The sequence below is a fragment of the Betta splendens genome, chromosome 19 (assembly GCF_900634795.4).
Source record: "Betta splendens chromosome 19, fBetSpl5.4, whole genome shotgun sequence".
Classification (NCBI taxonomy): Eukaryota; Metazoa; Chordata; class Actinopteri; order Anabantiformes; family Osphronemidae; genus Betta; species Betta splendens.
This window is the reverse complement of record NC_040898.2, coordinates 10,193,717-10,220,248: the sequence shown is the minus strand read 5'-3', so window position 1 is coordinate 10,220,248 and position 26,532 is coordinate 10,193,717. Positions and strand designations below refer to the sequence as shown.

The window sequence follows — 26,532 nt, the reverse complement described above, 5'->3', positions numbered from 1 at the left end:
CAGGAGGCTCATCCACAACCACTGCGTAAAAAGGTGCAGCGACGCCTCAGATACAAGTTATTAAAACTTTTCTCTTTTGTCTGTTCAACAAATCTGCTGGCTGTCTGTGAAAACAAACGCTGCGCGCTGTAATTTCACTCTGAGTATTTTTATATGTGTGTAACATGTCAGGAGAGCGTCTTTAAATAGGCTGCTTGGCTCCATGCACGCTGCCGTTCAATCATCTCAACAACCAAAAGGCAAGTGATGAAAGTATCTACTGATCTGAACCCCATTAGTGGAAAACATGCAATTTTATGTCAGTGGGAGCAAAAAGCGTTTTAGTAGAATTCATTCATTGAGTTAAGGGCTTTTAAAAGGCAGATCCACTCATTTCAGACCACTTCTCTCTATTACAAGTGGATCTCGTTGTTTTGAATCTCTGTCATCATTACAATATTGTTCTTTATTTAAAGTGCAACAAGGATTTTTTTTTATAAAAGGTTGTATTGCACTTTGGACCATCTTCATGTTTCCTTCTCTCTTCTCATGCCCTCTGTTTCACGGTCATAAGTCAGGAGTTGAGGGAGAAAGAATAAACTCCATTCATCTGCGTCTATCCAATCTCCCCCACCCACAGCACTCAGGGTCAGAGTCCACGCTACGACACACAACCATCAGGAAGCAACAGAAAGCTACTCACAGAGCCAGACAGAGCACAAGTGAACCAGGCCTGGGGGTCCTGTCCCACAGCTTTCTGTTGCTGGGGCATAAATCAGTGATAAAGCCACATATGAGAAGTCAGTTATGCAAATGGACCACCTTAATCTAACACAGGGTGAAGAAATATTACTTATATGTTTGGTTTCTAATCCTTGACTTAAGATCTGCCTCATGCATTTTTCCACTGGTTATATCACATATTCAATCCTTCAGGCTTAAGGTGCAGTTAGTCAGTAACAACATGTGTAACAATGACTAAATAATTTGGGAAACACACTATTATTAGTTAAAGCTTAGTTAAATTAGATTTGATGATATGTTTCAGAGACTGCAGTGCAGGGAAAGGACCCTGAAGCCCCTGGAGTCAGACACAAAGCTGTGACCTTCATGTGTCTACGAGAGCAGCAACAGGTCGCAGAGGAGTCACATTCACCGACCCGAAGCAAATCTCATAAAAGAAACAAAACACAACACGCTTGCTTATCAAGAAGAACTTTATTTGTGACTTTTCTTTAAATTTTTTTTGGGTCAAATATTCGACGCGAGGTGGGGAAGGCGCCCTCAGTGGGAGCGGTGGTGGTGCACGGGGCAGCAGGCAGGGGGCAGCACGCGACTGAGCGAAGAGGAGGGATGTGCTCCATGTAGTTACTGGTTAGAAAGAAGGCAAAGTAGCAATGGGAGCATTTGTACAACCAATATTTTACAAGTTTTTGGCCAAGTCGAATTATTTCTTCTCTCAGGAGACCAATGCTATGACTGCCATGACTGCCATGACTTCAGGGTTTGTTTTGTCGCCCTCTTCGTGTCCTTCATCTACTGTCTTCCCCAACTTCGTCACCTTCATAAAGCTAAGTTACCCATCGTCACACACCAACCTCTGTCAAACACACACACACACACACACACACACACACACACACACCAATAGTCTTATAAAAAGAGGCCTCTCTCTCTCTCCCCCTCTCTCTCTCTCCCACCACACACATTTTGGTTAATGTAGTCAAAAGCAACACACAGTCGAGTCATATACACACATGTTCATTGTTCATTCACACAAAAAACCAAAGGCATGGGCATAGTGTGAAAAAGGCATATGAGAGGGGAAACTGAGGCACAGAGACGTGGGAGCAACTTTGCTCATGCGGGGATAAAAGTATGTGAGACACAATGGTGTATAACTGTAGAGTGAGTTGGGTTTGGAAGAGGAAACTGCATTCAAATGAATCAAATTAATGAGCATACATCATCAATCTAAACACCCACACACGCCACCTAAACCCAGGTTTTCTATCTTACTGTAAAAAATCCGAGTGCAACATTGTGTCGCATTGCTTGTAACTCCTACCCTCCCCATTTTCTCCACATACTTACTCTAAAAAGGCAATCCAGGTGAACAAATAAATATTTCCAGTGTATGAATTTCAGGAACATCCAAATTCAAAATCAAGTAATCAACAGAATAAATGAACAACTACAAAACAGCTCTAATGAAATACAAATGATGAAAAAGAATATAAGAAACAACAGCAGCAATGAGAACAACAAAGGCACAGAAATAAAAGGTATGGTGGTGAAAAAACAAATGCAGTCAGCAAGAATGGCCTCCAAACATAAACCCCCTTCCCTCTCGCTCTAGAACAGTCTGCTGGCGGCCCCCCACCCCTTCACAGGGGGCTTCTCTCTGCGTGCACTAGTCCACGGTTGGCTTTGGTACATACATTCTGTACCGCGCAGAGCAAGTGAACAACGGCGAGGAGCAGGATTTGGTGCCATCTATAGTCAGTCTCAGCCAGATGCTGTGTGTGCAAAGCTAAGCATGTTGGACGTCCAAGAGGCCGGTGGTGTGTGGATGAGTGGGGTCAAATTATCAAGAGGGCAGGGAATCGGTTTCATTCGTACCAGGTCGACGAGAGATAAAGGGTGTGAGCCCCAGCCATTATCAGCTGGAAGCATCACACCGCGGATCTGCTGTGGCTGGACATAAAAATGTTAACTCAGCCTGTTCCGGAGTCATGATGAACGGCTAACGAATGGAAGTGCACATGTTGGTACAAGGCAAAGTTAATTAAGTATGTTTCAATCTCATTTTAAAAGAAAAGAAATTAATAAATACATGAAAAAAAGCTAGAAGAACGTAAACAAATTCTTTTTTGACAGATGTCATGGTGGTGTCATGCATGTCATCCTGGAGGCTGGGCCACGTCCGTGTTCGGCTGCCCTGATTGGAGGAGTGCGAGGGCACAGGCCTGGTGAAGAGGTGACAAGCTCCTCCTACTCAACTTTGACACCCATCTTCTCTGTGTTTAGCAAGTAGAGGCTGTCATCGATCAGGAAACTGGAGGAAAGATGAAGCTCGCGTATAAGCAGGTATTTATCCTCACAGATCTCAAAGCAACATTTCGTTTTCCTCATCCGTGACGTTCTCTTTGCCAAAGCTGTAAAGCACATACCTGTAGAAAAGGAAGTGAACTGGGATAGTGCTGAGGTGCCACACAGCATGAGCATCCAAGATCCAGAGCAGCGGCGGGAAGTCCAGCAGCTCCAGCAGGGCCAGACCATGCAGCAGCAGCACCACCAGTCCACACTTCCACCAGTATGGAAGGGTCCGCCGGTTCTGCCAGCACCAACACAGCCACCACAGGAGGTTTACCATACCTGCAACGATGTACAGCATAGGAATAAAAAGCCAAGGAGAAGCTGTGTAATGGAAAGAGTGGGTGTAGCATTTTCAGGAAACAGTATAAACTGGTGTAAAGTAAATATAAGCACCCAAACGGGCCGTACCGATGGTTGCGTTGGCGGTCATGTTGTAGCCGTAGTCGAAACTGACAAAGGTCAAATAGGACACATGCGAAGTAAAGGCCAAGATGAGCAGAACTCCCACCATGCTGGACACCCCGGGTCGCCTCAGACCCAGTGTTCTGGCAAAGGCACATAACGTTTTTACATCATTAATGACGTCCACTGAAATAAAAATCCCCTGTCTCCACTCCCATCATACAGGACATAGTAGAATGTTAATAACATATGTCATGCAACAATTAAACCCATTTACAGGACACGTCTGTTTGATGTTCGCGTCTTACCTGACACAGCACAGGTAGATCGAGTACAGAATGACTGCTGTCGCGCAGAAGTAGTCCATTTTCTGAAAGATATGAATATGTGTGTATACATAGACAGAAATGAGAGACAAATTGATAAAGATGATCACTTACTGACTACAGAGCAAGCAGCTGGAGCAATGACATTAGGTTGTTACTGACTGGCTAATCTCATTATCCAATGAAATGAAAAAAACTGCTGTCACAGTAGGGGGTCTAGCAGATATCTCATGAGGGGGACATGCACAAAGCAGTACCCTACACACAAACCTCGGTGAGATAGGTGTCCCGGGTGTGAAACACTGTGGACCAGAACCAGGCATTTAGAGACACCTAAGGAACACAAAGACTCTTGTCACACGCTGAGCTTTTTCATCACAGCAGTAACGGTGTATTGGCAGGACTGCGACTCACCAGAGAGAAGGCGTTGATGGTGTGGTACATGGGGCTCTGGCGTGGCACCGTGCTTCGATAGCGCAGCAGCATGAGAAGGCAGGCCAGGCCGTTTAGCAACGAGGCCAGGGCCGAGGCTGGCTCCTCGAAACACAGGAAGCGCACAAATGGCCACTACAAGGAAAATAATTACTGCCTTTACAACAAGTGTACAACAAATAAACGTTTTGTTTAGTATGACATTATAACTAAAATGTGATCTACAGATTTGGGTGAAGGATAGAACCCTGCATCGGTTTCCACAGGGAGGACAGACCTTGCCGTGGAACTGTGGGACGGTGTAGCCCTCGGCCTGGTAGAGGCCCACGGTCGTCCACATGCACTCGTAGCGACAGTCGTCCCGACAGGTCCAACCTGCAGCACAGGAAGACAGACGAGCTGAATGCGGGCTCAGCCACAGGTCAGCCTTAGTGACGGATGTATCAGTAGGTATGATCAGCCAGTGCGTGTTTGATCATAATGTCAACAGTTAATATAGTCAATAGCAGCAGGCGCCAATATGAAGGAGTAAATACAGTACAGTACAGTAAATACAATATCAGAGGAGTAGTAACTATTTAATGAGGACAATAATTAGCAGAGAGCCCACAGCCCAACTGTTTGTTATTTAAATCTCATTGTATAACTGTTAATGATGAGCACCAGGTGGACTTACAATAGGTCTTTTGTAACACCTTGTTCAGCCAGAAAAGCCGGCTGTCAACTTTAATGGAGGAAACAGCAGCACACGTTTCATTTTAAGGCAACACCGACGAACTTATGTTAACGAAGTTCGTTATGAGACACATTTAGCAAAACGTTAGCATCTGTGCGGTAAATGACCGCACGCCGTGACAGCCACACTCTGCTAGCAGCTAGCTTAGCATAACTCACCTGCCAGCGACCTCGACTCACCTGTCAGCGCCATGTACTGCGGCTGGGCGGACTGGAAGCCTCGGAGCCGGGCTCCCGTGCAGTTGTTCCGGACGCATATCTTCAAGCAGTCTCGGTACACCGGCTCCTTGTCGCCTTGCGATGACTGGACTGCGGTTACCGACATCAGGAGCAGGAGCGCAGCGGCCAGAGCGGGGAGTCTGACAGATGTGCAGCGGGGGAGCGCTGAGGCCATGGTGGCTCTCGGCCGGTCAGGACTCACGAAGGCACGGCGGGACGACGACGGCGGCGGCGGCGGCGGCGGCATCGATGGCTTCCACGGCCGCCTGTCCTCACTACAGCAGAGCCATGCTTGGCTGTAGCTGACGAACCCAGGCCTCAGTTGTTTTGCGGCTTCTCGAGAGGATGTTAACTGCTCTCTCGCCCTCTGATCGGCGTCAAGTTGGACGCTCATGCAGCGCTTCCTGTCGTTATTTTCAAATTAAGACCCTCACATGGTTTCTGGGTGAATATGTGTTTTGAATATCCTTCAGGTCAAACACTGACATGCAGTCAGACAACCACGCCTCTATTTTAAATTCTCATAACTTATTAGCTAATCATTTAATAATAAGTTATAGAATAACTGAAGCGAAGCATGGTGTGTTTTTATTTTGAAGGCAGAACTTTTAGTTGCGGTTGGGGTTTTAGATCCTGTAGCTGGTGGAGTCGTCACTGGGTCACGTGACCCATTGCCGCGAATTCATACATTTGATAAACTTTACGATGTACTTCTACTACTACTACTACTAAAAATAATAATATGCATATAAGTCAACAAAAAATTATCAGACTTTGTATTTGTTTCTTTGTACATACATGTACTAGCATGTACATATACACATATAGGACTTTATTACCATTTTATTCCTCTAGATGCTGGGACTGCTTGGGTGCTGGTTTAGATTATGTTTATATGTACACAATCCAAATAGTAGATTTAATGCTTTATATGTATAACAGTCAGTGTGCAGTCAGTGGTCAATCCAGCTGTCAACAGCCGACCTTCAGCCACTTCATCCCTTTTCTCCCGCTTAAACCAACGGACACAGTGTCGTACGAAAGATAGTGGATTTTATTTGTACTTCTTCTCTTGTTACAGTAAAGACACAGATGCAGTCACAACAACAGGGGAGAAACAGCAGTGAGAGGGAGGAAGAAGAGTAAAAAAAACAAAGATGCTTTACTTTTGCCTTTTTCTTTCCTTTCTTCCACTCACCATCTCTCATCATCTACCTCCCTATTTACAAGACTTAAAATCCTGATTTCCTCTTTCTGCATCTTTCCTTTTACACCTGTGTATAAGAGAGGGACAGAGGGTTTAAAAGGAGAGGGGTAGGTAAACTATTATAGTACAGTACTCACTCTCCTTTACTGTGTGATCCTCTCCAATACAAAAGCACAAATCCATTGAATATTCTGCCCTGGGTTAAAGCTGCTTGTTTCAAGCAAGTGACTGCATGCACCACAGCACCCAAAAGACATTTGAAGTGACCGCTGCAAACACTAGACTGTATATGCATATATGCTGCATGCAGGTGTGATGCACACACTGTTGGCCTCAGTAAGACAGAATGAGCGATGGGAGGAAAAGGAGGAGGAAGAGGCAGGGATGGAGATGGAGAAAGAGTTTCAAGGTCATAAGACTATTTTTATTGAAAATAATCCAATGTTCCCCTGTTTGTACTCACACAAAAACACCCCCACAGCCTTCAGTCCTCTCACTGAGTCTTTTTGTAGTGAGCTTGTAAGTGGAGAGAGCGGGCCAGGGAGGGAGCGTGTGCAAGGAAGCCATGGCGTTGGACGGAGGGGGGGGGGCGAGTAGACGGTGGCGCGAGTGTGGGTTTGACCAGAGAGACAGGGGTTTACTCCTCCTTGTCCTCTCCGTGTGTGATGACGTAGCAGATGTTCTTGTAGTCCACGTTGCCAGCCACATCGGGGGGGAAGGCGGCCCACAGGTTGGTCATCTGTAGGGTGATAGAGAGAGGATTCACACCTTTGACAGAGGATGTGCAGACAGGATGTGAATTGAGACGGGGTCCGATGGGCCCACCTCCTCAGCGGTGAACCTGTCGCACTGGGTGGTCAGGAGCTCCTCAAGGCTGGTGAGGGAAGGTAGAGAATTAGATGGAGAACTTCATTTAATGTTATTTAGTAAAAGTTGAAGCCCCTACAATTCCTTCTTGATGGAGCCAGTACCCTCGGGGTCCAGGACTTTGAAAGCGCTGACGATAACGTCCTCGGGATCAGCACCTAAAAGTGAGAGCGCGCGTCAGTCGAGGAGCGTCTGAAACGACAATAAACCAAAGAAGCGTTGGGTTCGTGCGCCAACACACCCTTCAGCTTCTCTCCGAACATGGTCAGGAAGACGGTGAAGTTGATGGGGCCGCTGGCCTCCTTCACCATGGCCTCCAGCTCCTCATTCTTCACATTCAGCTGGCCCATGGTGGCCAACACGTCCCTGAGGTCGTCCTTGCTGATAATGCCGTCTCTGTTCTGGTCAATGATTGTGAAAGCCTGGCGAGGACAAGTGAAGATTAAGATATATTACTCCAGTATATAAACATATCGGCTAAAAGAGTGGAAAATGCTGCAAGCCTTGATCTTAACAGGCGCTTGTGATAATTATTGACTTGGGACAGTCTGCCAACACAAACGTGCAAATGTGGGGCTGTTCGTAGCTGGGCGCAGAAGCCAGTGAAACCAAAGATGGCATCGGAAACCTTTTGGGACTTGGCAGCTGGTCGGCCACTTGTTTTTCGGAGGTGTTAAAATGATCTCGGAATGCGACACAAGCCCCTTGCGACATTTTAGGAGAAGGTATCGATTACAGCTGTCACCCTTCGAGGCACTTTTTGCCTTGTGACTGAATTTTCTGACCCTGTCCCAAATGCTCTCCCCCCTTTTCGTGACAGTGGAGGGTCAGTTGAGGCCCTGTGGTCTGAGCTGCCTATCAGGTCAGAAACACCCTCACGAACTCCTGATATTTGTCATGTACTAACAATATTAATTTTCTCAAAATTACAAAGAACGTTCTTAAGGTGTAAAAACCACATCTAGCTCTGCTTTCACTTCTAACAGGCTGCACTCAGCTTTAGGTAACGTGCGTTGACCGGTTTTCGTTTTCTGTTGAGCCCCTGTTTCTCGCTTCAATTACCGTCCACCAGCTGTTGGGCAGCATTCCAGTCGGGTCACTGAGCGAGTGAGTCTCTGAGTAAGATTACTAAGCGACCAAAGGGGAGTCGTGGCTGGAAGTGGACGAGCTCAGATTTACTGTCAGGTCACGCTGATGATGACATTTTTGCTGTCACGGAGCCAAAAGGATGGGGTCTATAGGTTTCTAAAGCCTCCTCGCGTTACCTCCGGGGTCTAACGATACATCGGTGGAATCAGTGCCACGTTATGTGCTTTTTCAGAAAAACCCGAATCAAAAAATTACCTCCTTGTACTCCTGAATCTGGCTCTGCTCAAACATGGAGAACACGTTGGAGGAGCCACCCTCACCCTGCTGCTGTCTCCTCTTGGCCTTCTTGGGTGCCTGAGAAACAATGAAGGGCAAAGTACATGCAAAATGAACCAATCAACCAATCCTGGTTAACAAGGTCAAATACACAGACTATTAAAAACGCAAAAACTCTGATTCCTTAGACATGTAATTAACAAAGAAATGTCCAGATTTGCTATAATAACATTATTCAGACACTTCTTAAGATACAATGGACAAGAATTCATTTCTTTTATGCTTAATATATTGTAAAATATTGTGTTTTGAATGTGGGGGGTGATCAGTGATCTGAATTTATGGATTTTTGTTCATTAACATAATTCTTTCCAAATTTCAACTCTAACCACTCTTAGCCATTAAACTAATAATACGCCTACATCCACAGTTTGGAGGCTTGGTCTAAGAAACTCTAACAGTCTCTTCATGAGATGCTGATAATCCAGATAGAAAATATCTCAGTGATGATTTCGTCTCATCATCTAGCAGAGAGGAGATTCTAGAACCCTAGAGACAGTTCTTCCAAGAAAAATGGCCACACTCACCATCTCTCAAGTTTGTGGGGTTGTTGTTGGTCAAGAAGAGAAGCCTGCGCCAAGCCGATGTGACTGACATGTACGTATCGGGCTCGTGGGGTCTTATATACTAGCCCGCGGGGGGCTAACTTTAGCCCCACCATCAGGTTTGGCAGGAAAACAGAGCTGAGAGAAAGTAAGAAAAAGAGGGAGGAGTGAGAAGGTGGCGAGGCAGATCGGTTTACTGATGATCGAAAATAGGTCCCAGGAGTCTTGGAATGAGGAAAATTCAATGCCAACACACACGCCTGACTTTGGTGTCATCTGTGGACTAATATGGCCAAACTGACAGACAGGACGAAGTGAGGGACAACTGTCCCTGTAACCTTCTTCTTCCTGGCATACGGACAGTCTTTGTTGATGCTATTTCTGTCGCCTTTATATCCACTATGAGATAACACAACACAGAGAACCACATGATGACAGGATATTGCTTTTACCCCCTTGATAGACACATGTCTGGGCCTGTAATCCTGCAGGCGACCCCTCGGACGCTCTCTATTAATGAGCAGCATCAGGCTGCTGGAGGTGCCAATGTATTTCTAGTTAGCATTTTCCTATATCATCACCTGTCTAAGTGATAGGCCCGGACTGATGTTTAAGATCAGTAGCGGCCAGTGAAGTATATAAACAGTCATGAAACAGTTGGCAGATGGACACTTGACTACGAGGCCTCCAGAGTCACCTTGCATCAGTCAGAAATGTAAACAGACCCTTAATACGACACGCATAGCAGCGAGTTTATGTTAGAAACATAAGCTGTGAACCATTAAAACATGAAAGAATGCAAATTAAACCTCAAGCATCAAACATCATGTTAATCCACCACTTGGCTTCTTCATATTTTGGTGACATGTCTGAGAAGACACAAAGAAGAACTGTTCACTTGTATCAGGATTTAAGGGTCACGGCACAATTAGAGGGTGTGAACCAACGTCCCAGCATCATTCTGTCATATTGAGTCACATCCAAGACTGAAAACGACAACTGGTGATTGGACTGAATGAGCCGCTTCCCCATGAATTGTGACTAATTTGGGGTGTTGGTCCCAGTATAGTTGCTGGAGAACAGGAGCACAGCAGCCCACCCACCGACGTCCATATATGAGCTTCATGGGCCGCCATCAATCATGTCACTCTGCAGCTAAGGTATGTACCAGGATTCAGCACCAGCGGGAACTGATACTGTGGCTTTCGTCATTTGCAGGTCGAGTTTTTCAGGGGACAAAATCACACCTATTTTCTCCTTTGTCTTTTATAAGTTCCCGCCGCTGACGCGCTCTGACGCTAACGCGCCGATCGCTGACATTAGAGCAGCAACGGGCCCGTTCTGCGCGAGGGAGGCTGCAGATGAGCCCATTTCAGGTCTGGGTTTAAAGGTGAAAAGAGAGAGAGAGAGAGAGCGAGAGAGAGAGACAGAAGAAGGAGGAGACCAAGCTCTGTGAAAGACCATAAAACAAGACAGCTGTACAGACTGAAATAGCTGCTTCCAGCCCCCGCCACCCTCTTTCTCAGCCATTTTAACTCTTCAGAAATTTGACAGACTTCAAACTTCTTGGCCCGTCTTGAGCCCAAGTGCCCACGGCCACTCGCCTGCATAACCTGCAGCTGATCACTGAGAAGCTTGTGTCAAGCAAATTGGACTCACTGGATTTACAGAAATTAATTATAATTTAAAAATAAAAAAATAATAAAGAACACAACAGAGACAACTAAGGACCAAAGCTTCTTTATTGGCTTTAAGGTTCAATAAGTAAAAAACACACACTTGAAAAACATATATACAAATAAGGTTTAACAATATCAGCTTTAATATCTTACTATATGTTTATATATGATAAATATTTAATAAAAAGCTTTATATTGAGAGGATGGTTATTCAAGTTCAGGTTCAGCCTCTGCTTCACATTTATTATCCAAAATCGATTAGGTTTTCTTCCTGAACGCCTGCTCCACCTTGTCCTCGTCTCGACCACTCAGTGATCAGTTCTCTCACTTCTTTTCCAAACTCTTCATGTAGTTTGGTGAACTCATCCATGGTGACCGACTGAATATAGAACCATTCCGTCCTGAACCCCGGAGCAGCGTTGGCGTTCCTCTTGGGCCACAGCTTGGGGGACCGTTTATGGGCCGTCTGGGGCGAGGCGGCCGCGGGCTGAGCGGTCAAACCGGAGATCAGGTCGCCTCCCGCCCCACCAGGTACAACCAGGAGCGAGTGCGTTGACATCCTGCTCTGCAGAGATCCTGGTTGTCTTTGCGAGGCGCTGAAAACAGACGCGTTGAAAGCGTGGGCCTGTTCCATCATGCGGAGCGACCTTAACGTGTCTGAGGGAGGAGAGAAAGAGGAACTTACACAACAAACCAATGAAACCACGACCCACAAAAAAAAACGAAACAGCCGTGAATTCGTTTTCAGCCTATGCTGACGGACGCCATGCACCATGTTGTATGCGCTGTGTGAGCAGTTGACAGTGACACAATAGCTCTCAGTGCTGCTGTGCACAACAAAGCCTCCATTCTTCCACTCCCTCCCAGAAACGCTGCGACTTCGCGCCTCTCACCTCTGTATTTCTTCTCCATGTCCGTCAGCAGCAGGGCCAGGTACTTGTGGTTGGCCCCCTGCAGGGCTTTGAGCCAGCTCTCCTGACAGGCCTGGCTCTCGGCGGCGAACTTGTACGCGCGCAGGCCCGGCTCGCTCCACACCAGCGCGAAGGCGAACTGCTCCTCGGACTCGCACAGCTGGACGGTGCAGCCCTCCAGCACGATGGCGCCGATGACGTCCCGGTCGGAGCGACGCTCCTTGTAGAAGAGGAGGTTCCCCTTCAGCACGCACCAGCGCTTCTGATAGGAGGTGTTGATCCCGCCCTGTGTGACAGTGGAGCAATGTGCGGTTTACTACGTTTGCTCAGTTTCTTACATAAAGCCGTTGGTGAAAGGCTGGAGGGTAAATGTTACGCGTGGGCTTATGAAGACACTGATGCAATCACGATAAAGTGTTCACATAATGAAATGATCCCGTTGTTTTGACCTTCGTTTTAGGTTTGTTATTATGAGGCTGATCATCAGCTGATGTGTGAATAAAAAGGTTTTCTCACTATTTTTACGTGAATGAACGTTAACATTGTGCTTCAAACATCATATGTTCTGCTGGTCTCCTCCGTCGCCTCCTACCTTCTTGTACAGGTATCCTTCCTTGTCCACAGGTGAGTCGCCAGCTTCGAAATAGTTACTAACAACCTTTTCATCAATCTTCATTTCAGCATCACAGGTCGCTCGACACGCAGCCTGGCACAGACACGGACAAACACACTGGGCTGTTAATTATCGAGCGCACTGTAGCGGTTGAACAGAAACAGCGGCGGAGCGGGGTCCTGTTCCGTGTTGCTACACGGAAATGGGACGCGCCGCGGCCCGAGTGACACGCGTTCACGGCGCTGATGTTTGATGTTTATTGCCGACGGTTGGTTTTGTCGGGTTTTAGGTCAGCGTGGACGCGGGCCAGCGCGAGCGCCACCCGCACCCCGGTGCGGCGGTGACATCTGTGCGCGCCCGTTCCCACGCTGCGTCCCACGCTCGTGCGCTTAAGCCTGCTGTGAAAGCGTTCCCACGCTTTAGGCCGAATAACGTCTCCCCCGCACGTGGTTCGTGTTTGCTCACCTTGCTGGAGTGTGGCAATGGGCTTCAGCTTCCTCTCTCGGGGTGTGTGCCAATCACTTCCTGGTAGCTGGAGGTGAGTGCGGCTCCACGTCAGCCTCGACTTCGGCCGCGCGTCATCCGGGTCGGCGTCTCCTCCAGATGTTTTCAACCCTGAACAATTCAAACTAACTGGGTTTCACTTTGCACTGGGTTCAATGTCACCAGGCCACTGGCTCTGTCATTGCACAACATGGCACCCACAGAGGCCCCAAGGTGACCCCTTACTACACAGTCGGTTGGTTTGTTTATTTGATTAACTGGCTAAACGTGTGGAAAGCGTTCACTACAATGCAGGTATTAGCAGGTCGTGTCACCTGTTAAACCAAGTAAACATTAGACATCCTGGTGCATCAAGCATTATAGTAGACGCTTACTGGTCATGCTTCTGCAGTCATATAATAAACCTGCTGGGTACTTGATAAGATACACACACCGTGGGCAGTTGCTGGGCAGCATGTGGTGACCGGCGTAGGAGTCCAACAGCTGATGTCTGCCCCCAGGGCCCGTTCAAGGTTATGCCACCACGTTACCAGCTTCAGACGGTGGGAGGGTATGAATACAGTAAACACCCTATGTGTACAGTACACTAGTGTTTCAAGTACTACTTTTTCTACTTTTGCTTTTTTTGAAGGCAGATGTGTAAACATCTATGTTAACAACATGCTAATAACTCATGGTTGTCCATGAAGAGATGGTAATGTGTGTCTGTTACACATCTTAGCTTTGTTTATACTTATATTCAGCCATATGGTGTGACGTGATGTATGTTTCTATTTAAGCCAGGGGCCACTTCAACAAATACAGTATATGGGTAATGTTAACACGTGTGATTTAAGAGTCTGAATCAATCAATCAATCAATTTCAGTGCAATAAATTAGTTTATTGCCTCTAATGTGAAAATCCAAACACTTTTACTGAAACTCAGTATGTCTAGAATAAATATTTCTAAGAGAAAGCAGTTTTCACGCATTTAGGAAAATATGGCAAAATTGTTTACAATCATGCTATTCAGGTTTTTAAATATATTGATCATCAGCTTTGACGCCTTCATCGTCAATTATTTGAAAAACGGATATGACTCAATGGATCAGTTTAGTGTAAAATCAATACTAAATAGATACATTATTACAACTTGTTTTAAACAAATCGCAATGTCTTGAATTTTTTCTTTCTACTGTATAATGTTTAGAACAGTACTACGTTACAACAGATGCACATATCCAGTCATAGTTTCACCTACTATGACTGAGCAGACTTCAGTTTGACCAGGTAGAGCACACAAAAACCTATACTAAAGTTAAAGGATTTACTAAAGTCCTGAAGAGGGCTAGGTAACAGGTTTCCATCACTAAGTATGAATATTTGCTGAGTCCAGTACAGACATTGTTACTGCTGCTCCATCCACGCTCGCTGTAACTGTAAAGTCTCACCAATGTGGATTCTTTGGTGTCTTTTAAGATTCTCCCCTCGACTGAAGCTCTTCCCACACTGGCTGCAATAATAAGGTTTCTCTCCTGTGTGGACCCTCTTGTGTTTTTTCAGGTCTCCGGCCTGACTGAAACATCTCCCGCACTGTATGCAGCCATATGGCTTCTCTCCCGTATGACATCGCTGATGGATCCTTAAGTTCCCAACCCTGCTAAATGTCTTTCCACACACAATACACGTGTGGGTCAGTATTACTGACTCATTCCCCCTCCTGTGTTTTCTCATATCAAAGGAAACCCTGTTGGTTTTTGACAAAACAAGTCTTTTCTGTACTGTTGAATTTGAGTGAACTAAGACAAGTCCATAAGGTTCGGCAGCACCTCGCTGCCCCAGGGTCTCAGCAGTGTGGTGACGAGAGGAGTTGCAGCTTAAATCCACACATCCATTATAATGTTCTTGTAGAGATGATGAGTCTGATGTGCAGTCTGTTGGCTCTAGTTCTCTTTTAATAACAGTGTTTACTCCGAGTGCAGTGCCAGGATGAAATGTATCATTGGAAGAGATGGCACAGATATTCATGTTTGCGTTCTGGGTTTCTATGTCTTCCCGAATCATTTGAATCAACTCCTCAGGTTGTGCGTGGCATTGTTCTGTTGATGGTTGGGCCAAGTCACACTCAGCATGTGACTCAGCATCATTGTTGTTTTCCTGCCGTTTGGATTCCTGCTTCACGTCATTGTCTGGGTTGTGACTGCTTACTGGGATTTGCTCTGGCGCAGTAATGTCTGAGTTATGCCTCTGAGTAAGGCTTAAGTCCTCCTCATGAGTGACTGTGCATCCTTTTTCCTCGGGCAACAGTCCACCTGCAGGTAGAACCGCTGCAAAGGCAAGACAAAACCGGTGATTTCTTTTAGTTTAATTAGTTTAACAGTTTAGTCTTAACATTAATAATTAATGTATTTACAATGGCAAATCAAAACAGGTTTCATAGAATTTATACCCAACTATAACTACACTTGTACCCACATGTGCTCTCTCTTGATAGCTTATCCTGGAGCTCCTGTAGTCGCCTTCGTAGAGTCTCATTTTCTCTTACAGTTCTGGAGGTTTTCTCCTGGTACTCAGACACGGTCTCCTTCACCATATCCAGAACCTCATGCACTGCTTCAGTGAGCAGCTTGGCTACGCGGGCATTCAAACGTTCGAGTTTAGACATCCTGAAATCACAACACAAGACTTAGGTAAACAATAGGCGTATAATGATCATACACAACCACCTATAACATAAGCAGAATGTACACATCACAGTTATATGACATGCTTGAAAGGCTTCCATCACGATGATCTGTTATTACAAAACCTGACATGTTGACATGTTCAAAGACCATAATTGATCTATGAACCTACCTGAAACTATACAGTACCTGGTAAATGATAAAGACGGTGATGAAGTTATCGGCTAAGTTTTAGCGTTAATATAACGTGGATTGTTGTGTTAGCTATGTTTGCTAACTCCCTGCTCCTTCTGCCTTTAAACATCCCAGAGGCCCAGCAACGCTTCCATGTGGTTACTGTGTCAAAGCGCTCACTTTTTAGACAATTTTAGACTATCCAACTGTTAAGAAACTAACTAAAACACTTCAAATAATCTGACACAGCACAAATAAACCCGCAAAATAACAAGGCACAAAATACGGAAGAAGAACCGGCCTCACTTCCGCTGTGTGATGATTTTCAAAATAAAGTTTTCTTTAATTTGTATTTCTGAAATAAACATGAATCATTAGTGATCGTTTATTCATTTCATATTTGCACAGTCTTACTTGTTACAAAACATTTTAACAATAAACAATTATTTCACAAATAAATGAATAAATAAACCTGCAGTTAAACAAAATGACGTCACATGATGAGCCGAGTCTCTCAGTTAGTAAGTTGTTCATATAAATTGATCTGCTTACAAAAGTGAGCATGTCTTTTTGTTGATGGCTAAATGCTTAAGAAAAGCACGAACAGCCTCATCAAACACCTCGTCCAGTCCATCCTGGGTTTTTGCAGCACACTCCACATATTTAACAGCCTTTATTTGCTGGGCCAGTATGTTTCCCTGTTGCTGTGAGACAGTGATGTGATTCTGTTTCTTCAAATCTATCTGATCGTTGCGAAGGTCAGCCTTAGTGCCCACAAGGAGAAAAGGCATATTGGGGCAATGGTGCTTGATCTCCGGAAGCCACTTATTCTTGACGTTGCCGTATGAGGCTGGGCTCGCAATGGAGAAGCAGATGATGAAAACACCCACTCCATTATAGCAGAGGGGACGTACGGTGTCAAAGTCCTCACAGCCAGATGTGTCTCTTATCTCCAGGTCGACCTTGTGATTATCTACACTGACCTGAGTACTGTAGTAATCATAGAAACCTGGTATGTACTCCTTGGGATAGATCTTCTTGATGTAGGTGAAGATCATGCTGGTCTTCCCTATGTCAGTGTCACCAACGGCCACACATTTGACACTCTGCATTATGACTTTGTCTGAAACACAGGGTTTGTAAAAAAATGCATAACTGATATAACTGAGCACAAGATTATGACAATCTTTACCTACCTTACTTCTACCGTAGCTTGCTTTGGCTTGCTTTTTTCTAGCCTGCATTACGGGAAAATGAGTAGTTGCTGGAGTTTTTTTTGAATTAGGAAATAGTGTTGGGAAAGATATTGTGTCATTCCTTCTGTGAATCGACGTAATGTGGTGCTTTTCTGAAGAGGCTACAGTATGTTTTATATATCATCACATGCTCTAATTTCATCTGTAATCATCCTAATTTAAAATCTTAGCCCTTTGTTGCCATACATTTCACATACATTTATTTGATTTAAAACACAACACCTATATACATCTATAAACGTGGGAAAAAACAGTCTGAATCTGTAGGAATCTTTACATTTAGGCCACACAATAGGTTTCCCCCTACACATCAGAAGGCACATTTAACCATGGAACATTGTAGGGAATTTTTCCCACAATTAGGCATCTAAGGATAGGAGACATTACACGCTGCACAGATGCGAAACACCCATGGGGCAAATTACTAATATACTGTAGATAATGTTTTCTTGTCTGTGTCACCCTGTTCACCCCCAGTCTCTTCTATGACAACGAGTAACATGTTTCTTCATGTTACTCGAGTGACTGAAGCTCTTCCCGCAGTGGCTGCAGCCAAATGGCTTCTCTCCCGTGTGGCAGCGCAGATGCACGGTGAGGTACCCGGACTGGCCGAAGCGCTTCCCACACACCAAGCAACAGTACGGCTTCTCCCCCGTGTGCACCCGGTTGTGCTTCTTGAAGTCGCCCGCGTGCCTGTAGATGCGGCCGCACAGCGAGCAGCTGTAGTGTTTCCGAACCTTTCTCTGGACGCCTCTTGAACCTGAAGCACATGCTTTGGGGTCAGTGTGTTGTTCTTCAGCAGCACGGCTGTTTGTGTTACTGTAAATCTTCGACAGAGACTCTCTCGCACCGCTTTGGTTCATGCTAAAGACAACACTCAGCTCCTTGTATAGTCCGGAACTGATTTGGGCGGCCTCTTGTTTTCTTAAGGATGTAGAACCGGTGGCAGCATCACAATGTAGATAATTTTTGTTATTCATACTGTCTTCATCTGATGTTGGCTCTGCTTTGATACTATCTGGTGTAAAAATCTGATCCATATGATTAGAAATGGCTGCAGAGCCATTACTGGCGCCAGTATTACGAGGTCTTGTGTTGTGTTCGTCATCACTACCTAAATGTTTGATCTTAGAATTAAGGGAAAGACAAGGGATGAGTAATGATTCAGTGGGAGTGTCTTCAAATGAATTTGTGGGCCCAGTGTCCTCCTCTGATGGGGTGAGTTTAAGGTCCTGTTTCATGTTGTTCTGCTGTGTGTCACATATGAGAGGAATTTCTGAAAGACAACAAAGGACAAAAAGAGCCAATTTTGAATTGATCATCTCCGACATTTGTGAACACACTTAAGTATTCACAGTATCTTACCATTGCGCTGTGAGTTTATCTTCTCCTGGAGTTCCTGTAGCCTCCTCTTCAGACTCTGGTTCTCTCTTTGGGTTCTGGCAGTTTTCTCCTGATACTCCGACACTGTCTCCTTCACCACCTCCAGAACCTCCTGCACAGCTTTCACCAGCAGCTTCTCCACTCGGGCGTTAAGACGCTCTAATTTGGACATTTTCATGGACTAAGAAGAAGAAAACGGAGCTGGGTTATTTTGCTAATGATAAATATATTGTTTGAGCGCTTGTTGCTCTTGACTTTGATTCAATCCACCGTCAAACCATACAAAAACATACCACACCAAAACATGTCCGTGCGGAACACAGAATAAACATCGTTCCGGGTCAACATTAAAACAATTAAACAAATATAAAAAGGTACAATAATATACAAACGTAATGTGAAAATGCCATAAATATTACGTGACTTAAATTTTTATTACTTAAATCAACAGGGAGGAGCCGCTTACCTTTAACCTCATGTAATGGCATCAATTGTTGCTGAGGTCTTTGATGGTTCTCAGGTTTACAGTGATGAGGACACTCACTGTTCACGACGACCACACCTGTGCAGACTCTCGCATCCAAACGCAGGATGTAGCGAACGACCCAGTATCCATCATCAGGGACAGATTTAGCAACGGATATACGTGGTCAGGCTTTAAAAAAACTTGACTTCAATGAATTAATATAGAAAAAGACTAAGTGACTGAGGGGTCGAAATTGTCACCAAAACCTTCCCCTTCCTGTGTCATCCAGGGCGAATGGCGGATGGAAGTGCGTGTCTGCCATCTACTGGTTAAATCTTACAAATCTTCCATTTCTTTTCTTCCCCTCTACGTTCTTACATCTACCCCTAAAAAAAATTATTCACATAAATTCACATTTACATCTTAGATTTATTTTCCTTTGCCACTTTGAGGTACATGACTCAAGCGCAAAGATGCTGATGCTTACAATAAACCATGACGACAGATTGTTTTTACACAAACATTAAAAGTACATGAAGGTCCTTTAAAACCTTTTGCTCACGTGTTCTTTTTTTAAATACACACTACTTTGAACTGTAGTAGGAACGTTGGAAACTGGCAGGAAACATTCCATACAAATAAAGCAGTTAACGTTATAATTTTCCCTTTATAATGACTCATTTTATAGTTGTTTTCCAGAATAGAGGATGAAAAACATCATCCGTGTGAGTGGCAGTGTTATATTTATGGTTGTCCATCTACAGTTGTTTCCTCAAACAGACTGAGCAGGTTTTTCGGTTCAAAGTTAGGCCGGGGTAAGACCTCCTCTGTGAGGACCCAGTTGCGACTACGTTGCTGTGAGCTCCTGCTGGATGAAGAATGATGACTCTGAAGTTGGCTGACTCGGAGGTTTTCTTTTATGTCACTTGTATGTATGGGACTTGCGTTGGGGGTCAATGTGTGGCAGGATCCATTTGAGTGAATACTAGATGGAGTCTGAGCCAAGGAGGACCAGCCATCGAAAATTGAGTTATTTGGTGTGTGGGCAGGACTTCGACGAATGTGTGCTGGTGAGCCTGGGAGAGGTGTAGATGTGCTTTCCATGGACACTCTGGATTTCAATCTGTGGAAAAGAACATTTTATAAAATCAAGTTATGATATAGCACCATTTTAACCCAAATGAGACATGCTCTGTTATTAAATCAGAGACATAAAGAGGTATAACATCCTTTTCAAGAAGACTCAAACACAATGTTTCCTCACCTGTGCAAAAAGCTGGGAGAAAGATCAGTCGCATCTGTGGGAGCCAACAGAAAGACTGCATCATCGTCTGGGCTGCCTGAGTCAGCTTGCATTGCACTTAGGGGCAGGGTCAAATCCCTGTCCCAACTATCCCTGGGAGGCGTGCAGGGTACTGGTTTGGTCCAATGAGGAAGAAAGTGGAAGGAGGACAGTACTCTACAACCAAAGCACACGACCACCTGTGAGGGGGAAAATGTACTGTTTTAGTTTCAGCATTTTCACTGTAAAATCAACGTTACGTAGTTTGCATCTGTCTGATTTGCCATTTAAGAGCATTTCTCTGCAAGGCTCCACATCTAACACAACTTATTATTTATACATTTGTTGGACTCTTCACCTGGCAGAAGGAGACTAGTGTCAACACTGTGTTAGCAGCCATAAGATAAATGCGCCTTTTCCACCTGTGTTTCCTAACACAAGGGAGGGCAAGAAGCTCAGAGGCAGTTGGCCTCTTAGAGGGGTCTGGGCTCAGCATCATCTGCAGTACTGTCTGCAACTCAGTTGACAGGCCTGCAAAAACAGAATTATTAAAAACAAGAGTGGGTCGAATTGAGAAAATTGAGAATTTTTGGCTCTTACCACTAGTAAACTCTGAGGGAAGACAGCCTTGTCTGAGCTGTTGCCACCCTTCTCCACCATTTGGAACCTCAATATTACAGGCGAGCTCCAGGATGGTAACACCCAAACTGAACAAAATAGGAGTAAAACAATATTTTACTAATGTAAAAATACAAATAAGATTTTATTATTAATCAGTATTTTACCTAAAAACATCTGCAGCAGGTCCATACTCCCCACGGAGCAGCTCAGGAGCCATGTATCTGGGATCTCCCTCCTGAGCATCATCTTTCCCTTTCCCCTCTACTTGCTCTGTACCCTTTTGTTTGAGCTCAAGTAATAGCCCAAAGTCTCCCAGCTTGAGACAGCCAGAGTCAGTGATGAGGACATTGGCAGGCTTCAGGTCCAGATGGACAAAACCCCGAGAGTGCAAGTGCTGCAGTGCAGAGAGCAGGTCACAAAGGTAATCCCATGCCGCAGGCTCATCTGGAACGTAATGTTTTAAAACCCAGTCATGTCAGTAGTGTCTCTAATTCAGAATGTGACAGGAACAAACACAATACATTATATGAATCAAAGGCTAATGCAGCTTATTCACTCAGACAGACCTGGGCCAGGTGGCTTGTCCTCCGCATGGAGAAGCAAGCTGGTGCTACAGAGCTCTGTCTGAATGTAAAGTCGGCCACATTCCTCCCAGGCTGCCACAAAATTCAGTATGTGAGGGTGAGGAACCAGGCGCTCGTGGTTCCTGGCTTCTTTTACGCTACGGTTCCTTTCACTAGTACCCCTGAAGCGCTGAGCAGAGCGCTTCACTGCATACTGACGACCATCTTCTTTGCTTTGCACCTGTAAAGTTAAAAAAAAAGAATAAGAGGTTCTTGTCATTTACTTGGGGATCTCAAAATTAACATGCAGTATAGCTTACATAACATATGGATTTCATCCACAAACACTGTCTTACCTTGTAGACCTCACCAAAGGATCCTCTTCCAAGAAGGCCCAGATTAATGAAACACTGAGTGAAATAGGACTGTTGTTTGCTGGGATCATACACAGACTTAGGAGGGGGTGACTTTCTAAGGGAACCAGACAGGGGTGTCCAGGGAGATGGAGGCTGGGAGAACACCCTGCTCACAGGTAGACATCCCTTGGATGGCGGTACAGGGGGAAGGGAATGTGACAGGCGAGCAGGGGAAGCGTATGAGGAGTTGGATGTCGATGATGAGGAAAAAGGCATACGGCGCTTCTTTAGGGAGAAAGACTGCTCGGCGTGAGAGAAGTGGGTTGGAAGAGGGAGGGACATCCTGGAGACCGTGGTTTCTACTGCCAGTGACATTGTGTTGGGACCCTGCCCGTTCCTCCCTCTGAAAACCGTGTGCTGCAGAATTCAAAACAAAGTCAACAAAGAACCAGCAGCACCAGACAAACGCAGCAGTGTTATTCTAATAAACATTACATTTAGAAGTCTAGTCACTAATTATATCTGTGTTACTGCAGTAATGCTAAAATAATCCTCTGTCCAGTTTGGTGATCCTGATTTATTAACGTAGTCATTTGGCTTCCTGAACATCCTGTTTGACAGGTTGTAGCCAATTGTTCCATTACAGGTATCAGTGAAACTAATGATCCTTTACTGACAGGACCATGTGCATATGCGTGAGCGAATACAGATAGGGACGTTAGCCGAACCAGAACAAACCTGCTAAATGAAACACGAACGTTAGGCACGTTACCGGAGGAAACGTTTTACAGTTCGACAACACCATTCACAGTAAAGTGGATTTTAACAGCCTCGATACGTTCATTTGGCTTAATTAATATCAGCACCACTAGCAATAGTTATACATTCCTAGTAATGACAAATGTCATTCAACCACATTTTGTCTAACGTCAACTAAGGGCGGATACAGCCATCAACAACATAGCACAACAAAGTTAGCTAGCTAGCATCAGCTAAACTTACAGTCAACTAACGTAACTCTAACTGACAACTGGGCGTTAGAGGTTAAAAATGATCCTTACCACACAAAGTATATTATGGTAATGATGATTCACTCAAAAGGAATGCGAAAGTCTCCGTGTCCACATCAAACTGTGCGTGCACCCCGTGCAGTCGTCGCGCCAAATTCAGAAAATCCTACGTAGCGCCACGTAACGAACTTCCGTGAATACTGACTGCGTCTCTGGATTGCGCAATATCCGCAAGCGGTGCAGTCTGGGTTCTGCTACACAACACAGGGCTGGCGCAACTGGCTAGCTTGCTGACCACTTGAAATGGTAACTTTAATGTTGTTGTCTTAGATTGGTTCCTAGATAAAACATTTAGTTAGCGTTCGGCGCGTTGTTAAATCGCTTACTCAGTGGTGACAGTGGATATTTGGTACTTGATTGGAATGTCTATTTCAGTTTGCATTCCCTAGCTAGCTAATGCTAAGTTGGCTATCTAGCCTCGCTTTCCCATTTAAATCAAGAGCTTGTAGCGAGGTAACTTACTGGATCTTGGCTAACCTTGGAGGTGATGTAACGCCAGCCAGCTAACCCATTTAGAGTTGTCACGTCAGTCAGACACATACTACTACTGTCAGACCAACAACGACTATTTATTTAACTAACGGGACTAATCTAAGAAATCAAGGCAGTTTCGTCCTGGCTAATTTTGCCTTACGTTAGCAGAGTCAAGGTTGGGTTTATTGCTTAGTCTCTGTAGTTGGATTATAAATGTAATATCTGACAGTAAACTCTACTCTTTCGAATCCGAAAACCTCGGTCCCTTGTCACGTTAAAAAAGTAACAAACTACATAGTTAAAGGGTCGTATACTTTAGCACATACACTAAGCCAGTTGGACTAACGTTATAAATGTTCTACTGAGATGCTTTGTTGAATCACAAGGGTTTTTGTTGCCAGTTGAAAGGAATATAAGGCTCAGTTCAACCTGCTTGATCGCAATTTATACTCACACCAACGTTGTTGTAGATCCATTAATAAGTCCCTCATCTGTAAACCAACAACAAAGCGCGTTGTATTTTCTCATTTCAGGACGTTTTCCTAATGATTCGGCGTCACAAGACCACAATCTTTACAGATGCCAAGGAGTCCACCACTGTCTACGAGCTTAAGCGTATTGTAGAAGGAATTCTTAAAAGACCACCTGAAGATCAGCGCCTCTACAAAGTGAGTTTATAATGAAATCAGATTTATTACTATGACTGACATTGTTTCCGCATCATAAACACATTTCATACATGCAATAAAGCTTAACATTCTCACTAAATGGTGGCACATTACTTGTGTGCTCAAAGGTTTTTGTAAAAGTCTGACACAATCTCCATATCTTTTGAAGCAAGATTGATTTCAAAAACCATTGGGGGATCCTGTTACATTTTCAACTGTTGATTCATAGGATGACCAGTTGCTAGAGGACAGCAAAACTTTGGGAGACTGTGGATTCACTAATCAGACTGCCAGACCTCAAGCCCCAGCTACAGTTGGCCTGGCTTTTCGTGTAAATGGTATGTTCTTTTTTTCTTATTTGTGTAGTTCTGAGAGTGATTTGCGTTATTGTTGTGAAGTGTTAATAGTGCACTTTACTTCATTGCACCTCTATTCAGATTGCATTTGCAAAGTATAAAACTGGCCATTTTGTTTCACAGTCAACCAACTGTGCCACAATTTTGACTTTTATTAACTTGAACAACCATTTTTCCTTTGTCTCCCCTACCGTCCAGATGAGATGTTTGAGCAGCTGCACATCGAGGCCTTTTCAAGCCCCCCAGAACTACCTGATGTAATGAAGCCCCAGGACTCCGGTAGCACTGCTAACGAACAAGCTGTGCAGTGATATTGGGGAGAAAAAACAGGCAAAGGAGAGAAGGATGGAAGTGTGTGCGTGTGTGTGGATTAACTGCAGTAGCGGGGTGGAGGATATGTAATATAATTTTAGTTGATGGATGGGGATGTTTTGGCTAACCAGACCTATCTATGTTACCTTCATGCTATCATCCCAGCATCTCCCCAGTTTGCTCCTTTTTTTTTTTTTTTTTTACACATCTGGTTTTCACACCACATGCACTTCTGCTCCTTTGCTCTCAAGCACCATCTGGTTAAAAAAAAGAGTGAAGTAGATGGCTTGAAAAGTGTGATTGTGTGTATGTGTGTGAGTTAATGTAAGTGTTATCATTAATATTTTGCAAAAGGTTAAGGCATAGTTGTGTCACAGCCCTATAGAAGAAATGTGCATGGGTACGGAGTCGATTGTTTGAATCGACAAACTGCATGAACAAACTAAAAAAACAAAGGTTTTATTTTCACTGAAACGCATACGTTTCTTTGTTCTGATTCTCCCAGATTCGCTGGGTATATTGGATTTGATTTCATGATTTCAAAAGAACCTCTTTATGTTAAGTATGTTTGGGTTTTTTGTTGTCGTTTTGTTTTTGCTGTTTGCTTCATGCACTGGGGTCAAACTATTGGACAACAGTGGGATTCTGCCTGTGACAAACGCAGTTAACAACACAAGATCAGCATTTTCTTGTGTTACACTTACATGTCCAAATAAGTTAAAAATAAAATGTCACCAACATTAATGTGGCACTTTCCCCTCATCGCACAAACATAGCCTGTAACTGTGAGCTTGCTTAATAAAAAAAATCCTGTTTTCTTTTTTAAGATAATGGTCTTTATACATTTAATCTTTTAGGAAGTTATTATTGAAGAGGTCTTTAGCTATAAAGGAAAGGGAGGACTGTACAGACTTGGGAAAATACGTACTTACCCTTTAATTCGGATACAAAGTTTATGAAGCTTGTCAAAAACATAACTGTAATAACGCAATCTATTTTAATTGTAAATATCTTTAATGAAATGTGCAATAGAGATGCCTAATAAATAATCTAAATGCCTCTTCGAAATATGTAGCTAGACATTTTGTTTAAGTATTTATCCTTAATGCTCGTGTTTATATACATTAGGTTATAAACAATAACTGCAATAAATCCTATAATAAAAATGATAATGATATGACTTAACAAGCGTCTTTTAAAATAGTCGTTTACTCGCTAATGTTAATATCTGGGGTTTTCCCCTTTATTCTGCAGAGGTTCACGTGCCGCGCCGCGTCCCGCCGCAGTTTCCACAGCTCTTGGCGCGAAATGCTTAATTTTCTCTCCCAAATAAGGACTAAGAATGTCCAGGGTGACGTCTTGTGTCCGGGGAATGCGGCTTTGTAACCACATCTATTTAACTACGCCTTCCCCGGCTCTGAGATCCTGGAAGGCATTACAGGAAGAGAGTGGTGTAGGAAAAAGGAACGGGACGCCCTCCTCTTCCTCCTCCTCCTCCTCCTCCTCCTCTCTCGGCGGATAACGGTGTTCAAGAAGTTATTCAGGACTGACGCAGACAATAGCTGCGAGGCTGTCCGTCCTCACCGGCGTCGATACGCGTCCATCACCACGTATTAATGCTGTGCGCGTCCGTGTTGCTTTGCGCGCAGCGGAAGACGTTCACTTGAAATCATACCATGGAGGATTTGGGTGAGTATTAGTGCGTTTCTTGGCTTCGAGCGCCGTGGGGATATCTTGAGGGGATCTCTAGGAAGGGGTGGTGTGCCCAAACAGAGGAAATATGATCTGCGTTGATTCTGGCAGTCACAGTGGAGTAGAAGCGTTTCCTTTTTGTAACATGCGTGCGGTTAATGTGCAGAATAAACGCTGCTGGTTTTTAGGGACAATAAGCTGTAAGAGAGAAAAGCTATTCAAAGTAACTTGTCTCTCACTGGAAGTTTTTTT

General features: G+C 44.5%; 8 protein-coding genes and 1 long non-coding RNA gene across 16 annotated transcripts in view; 3 read left to right on the top strand and 6 right to left on the bottom strand.

Annotated features, from left to right (window-relative positions):
- Window positions 1-18: 18 nt before the first annotated feature.
- On the top strand, window positions 19-3,276 carry LOC129603368 (uncharacterized). Its single transcript, XR_008693151.1, has 3 exons — window positions 19-33; window positions 1,028-3,069; window positions 3,138-3,276. It is a non-coding gene; the product is annotated as an uncharacterized LOC129603368 (long non-coding RNA).
- pgap3 (post-GPI attachment to proteins phospholipase 3) lies at window positions 2,101-5,710 on the bottom strand. Its single transcript, XM_029134850.3, has 8 exons — window positions 5,154-5,710; window positions 4,516-4,613; window positions 4,221-4,373; window positions 4,077-4,139; window positions 3,789-3,850; window positions 3,487-3,623; window positions 3,153-3,357; window positions 2,101-3,037 (listed from the first exon to the last, which is right to left on the bottom strand). The coding sequence occupies exons 1-8, from the start codon at window positions 5,584-5,586 to the stop codon at window positions 2,974-2,976; spliced, it is 1,215 nt and encodes a 404-aa protein (XP_028990683.1). The 5' UTR covers window positions 5,587-5,710; the 3' UTR covers window positions 2,101-2,973.
- Window positions 5,711-6,228: 518 nt separating this feature from the next.
- On the bottom strand, window positions 6,229-9,337 carry mylpfb (myosin light chain, phosphorylatable, fast skeletal muscle b). Its single transcript, XM_029134885.3, has 6 exons — window positions 9,219-9,337; window positions 8,611-8,709; window positions 7,508-7,688; window positions 7,346-7,424; window positions 7,225-7,273; window positions 6,229-7,138 (listed from the first exon to the last, which is right to left on the bottom strand). The coding sequence occupies exons 1-6, from the start codon at window positions 9,219-9,221 to the stop codon at window positions 7,037-7,039; spliced, it is 513 nt and encodes a 170-aa protein (XP_028990718.1). The 5' UTR covers window positions 9,222-9,337; the 3' UTR covers window positions 6,229-7,036.
- A 1,623-nt stretch (window positions 9,338-10,960) lies between these two features.
- LOC114846095 (sesquipedalian-1-like) lies at window positions 10,961-13,054 on the bottom strand. Of its 2 annotated transcripts, XM_029134877.2 has the most exons (4): window positions 12,905-13,054; window positions 12,419-12,532; window positions 11,809-12,112; window positions 10,961-11,572 (listed from the first exon to the last, which is right to left on the bottom strand). In XM_029134877.2, exons 2-4 carry the CDS (start codon window positions 12,500-12,502, stop codon window positions 11,160-11,162), a joined length of 801 nt encoding a protein of 266 aa, XP_028990710.1. In that variant the 5' UTR covers window positions 12,503-12,532; window positions 12,905-13,054; the 3' UTR covers window positions 10,961-11,159. The 2 variants fall into 2 exon arrangements, with proteins under 2 accessions (XP_028990710.1, XP_028990711.1); XM_029134878.2 differs by lacking the exon at window positions 12,905-13,054 and having other exon boundaries at window positions 12,419-12,898.
- Window positions 13,055-13,809: 755 nt separating this feature from the next.
- On the bottom strand, window positions 13,810-16,061 carry LOC114846084 (zinc finger protein 658B-like). Of its 2 annotated transcripts, none has more exons than XM_029134856.3 (3): window positions 15,780-16,061; window positions 15,399-15,589; window positions 13,810-15,250 (listed from the first exon to the last, which is right to left on the bottom strand). In XM_029134856.3, exons 2-3 carry the CDS (start codon window positions 15,586-15,588, stop codon window positions 14,331-14,333), a joined length of 1,110 nt encoding a protein of 369 aa, XP_028990689.1. In that variant the 5' UTR covers window position 15,589; window positions 15,780-16,061; the 3' UTR covers window positions 13,810-14,330. The 2 variants fall into 2 exon arrangements, with proteins under 2 accessions (XP_028990689.1, XP_028990688.1); XM_029134855.3 differs by having other exon boundaries at window positions 15,797-16,060.
- A 91-nt stretch (window positions 16,062-16,152) lies between these two features.
- LOC129602893 (rho-related GTP-binding protein RhoG-like) lies at window positions 16,153-19,162 on the bottom strand. 5 transcript variants are annotated; one of them, XM_055504370.1, is made up of 4 exons: window positions 18,887-19,162; window positions 18,403-18,601; window positions 16,978-18,313; window positions 16,153-16,904 (listed from the first exon to the last, which is right to left on the bottom strand). In XM_055504370.1, the coding sequence occupies exon 4, from the start codon at window positions 16,891-16,893 to the stop codon at window positions 16,330-16,332; it is 564 nt and encodes a 187-aa protein (XP_055360345.1). In that variant the 5' UTR covers window positions 16,894-16,904; window positions 16,978-18,313; window positions 18,403-18,601; window positions 18,887-19,162; the 3' UTR covers window positions 16,153-16,329. The 5 variants fall into 5 exon arrangements, with proteins under 5 accessions (XP_055360345.1, XP_055360344.1, XP_055360342.1 ...); XM_055504369.1 differs by having other exon boundaries at window positions 16,153-18,313; XM_055504367.1 differs by lacking the exon at window positions 16,153-16,904 and having other exon boundaries at window positions 17,221-18,313.
- Window positions 19,163-19,295: 133 nt separating this feature from the next.
- Window positions 19,296-22,916, bottom strand: pkmyt1 (protein kinase, membrane associated tyrosine/threonine 1). The gene is made up of 8 exons (XM_029134829.3): window positions 22,770-22,916; window positions 21,709-22,125; window positions 21,356-21,593; window positions 20,954-21,233; window positions 20,769-20,875; window positions 20,527-20,699; window positions 20,151-20,368; window positions 19,296-20,009 (listed from the first exon to the last, which is right to left on the bottom strand). The coding sequence occupies exons 2-8, from the start codon at window positions 22,081-22,083 to the stop codon at window positions 19,631-19,633; spliced, it is 1,770 nt and encodes a 589-aa protein (XP_028990662.1). The 5' UTR covers window positions 22,084-22,125; window positions 22,770-22,916; the 3' UTR covers window positions 19,296-19,630.
- Window positions 22,892-25,419, top strand: LOC114846100 (elongin-B). Its single transcript, XM_029134886.3, has 4 exons — window positions 22,892-23,024; window positions 23,786-23,920; window positions 24,150-24,258; window positions 24,475-25,419. The coding sequence occupies exons 1-4, from the start codon at window positions 23,022-23,024 to the stop codon at window positions 24,585-24,587; spliced, it is 360 nt and encodes a 119-aa protein (XP_028990719.1). The 5' UTR covers window positions 22,892-23,021; the 3' UTR covers window positions 24,588-25,419.
- A 600-nt stretch (window positions 25,420-26,019) lies between these two features.
- The window catches only part of LOC114846073 (transforming growth factor beta-1-induced transcript 1 protein-like), a 6,139-nt gene continuing 5,626 nt past the window's right edge, over window positions 26,020-26,532 (top strand). The window contains exon 1 of one of the 2 annotated variants that reach the window (XM_041068436.2): window positions 26,020-26,277. In XM_041068436.2, coding sequence (XP_040924370.1) covers window positions 26,265-26,277 — 13 coding nt within the window. In that variant the 5' untranslated portion in view covers window positions 26,020-26,264. The remainder of the gene's footprint in view (window positions 26,278-26,532) is intronic. The other variant, XM_029134841.3, reaches the window with a different exon arrangement.

Coding starts and splice junctions, on each gene's coding strand:
- pkmyt1 (XM_029134829.3), bottom strand. CDS start 22,083: ATGTCACTGGCAGTAGAAACCACGGTCTCCAGGATGTCCCTCCCTCTT. Junction 21,234..21,355: donor GGACAAGCCACCTGGCCCAG/GTCTGTCTGAGT, acceptor ATTACGTTCCAG/ATGAGCCTGCGGCATGGGAT. Junction 20,010..20,150: donor TCTCCCAGCTTTTTGCACAG/GTGAGGAAACAT, acceptor TCTTTTCCACAG/ATTGAAATCCAGAGTGTCCA.
- LOC114846095 (XM_029134877.2), bottom strand. CDS start 12,502: ATGAAGATTGATGAAAAGGTTGTTAGTAACTATTTCGAAGCTGGCGAC. Junction 12,113..12,418: donor AAGGATACCTGTACAAGAAG/GTAGGAGGCGAC, acceptor ACTGTCACACAG/GGCGGGATCAACACCTCCTA. Junction 11,573..11,808: donor CATGGAGAAGAAATACAGAG/GTGAGAGGCGCG, acceptor CTCCTCCCTCAG/ACACGTTAAGGTCGCTCCGC.
- LOC129602893 (XM_029134862.3), bottom strand. CDS start 18,752: ATGTTTATTCTGTGTTCCGCACGGACATGTTTTGGTGTG. Junction 18,602..18,713: donor CACGGACATGTTTTGGTGTG/GTATGTTTTTGT, acceptor TCTTCTTCTTAG/TCCATGAAAATGTCCAAATT. Junction 18,314..18,402: donor GATAAACTCACAGCGCAATG/GTAAGATACTGT, acceptor GTTGTCTTTCAG/AAATTCCTCTCATATGTGAC.
- LOC114846100 (XM_029134886.3), top strand. Junction 23,921..24,149: donor AAGATCAGCGCCTCTACAAA/GTGAGTTTATAA, acceptor GTTGATTCATAG/GATGACCAGTTGCTAGAGGA. Junction 24,259..24,474: donor CCTGGCTTTTCGTGTAAATG/GTATGTTCTTTT, acceptor CCTACCGTCCAG/ATGAGATGTTTGAGCAGCTG.
- pgap3 (XM_029134850.3), bottom strand. CDS start 5,586: ATGAGCGTCCAACTTGACGCCGATCAGAGGGCGAGAGAGCAGTTAACA. Junction 4,374..4,515: donor TCCCACAGTTCCACGGCAAG/GTCTGTCCTCCC, acceptor TTTTCCTTGTAG/TGGCCATTTGTGCGCTTCCT. Junction 3,624..3,788: donor ATCTACCTGTGCTGTGTCAG/GTAAGACGCGAA, acceptor TGCCTTTGCCAG/AACACTGGGTCTGAGGCGAC.
- mylpfb (XM_029134885.3), bottom strand. Junction 7,425..7,507: donor GTTCGGAGAGAAGCTGAAGG/GTGTGTTGGCGC, acceptor TCTCACTTTTAG/GTGCTGATCCCGAGGACGTT. Junction 7,274..7,345: donor GGCTCCATCAAGAAGGAATT/GTAGGGGCTTCA, acceptor TTCCCTCACCAG/CCTTGAGGAGCTCCTGACCA.
- LOC114846084 (XM_029134856.3), bottom strand. CDS start 15,588: ATGTCTAAACTCGAACGTTTGAATGCCCGCGTAGCCAAGCTGCTCACT. Junction 15,251..15,398: donor GCTATCAAGAGAGAGCACAT/GTGGGTACAAGT, acceptor TTGCCTTTGCAG/CGGTTCTACCTGCAGGTGGA.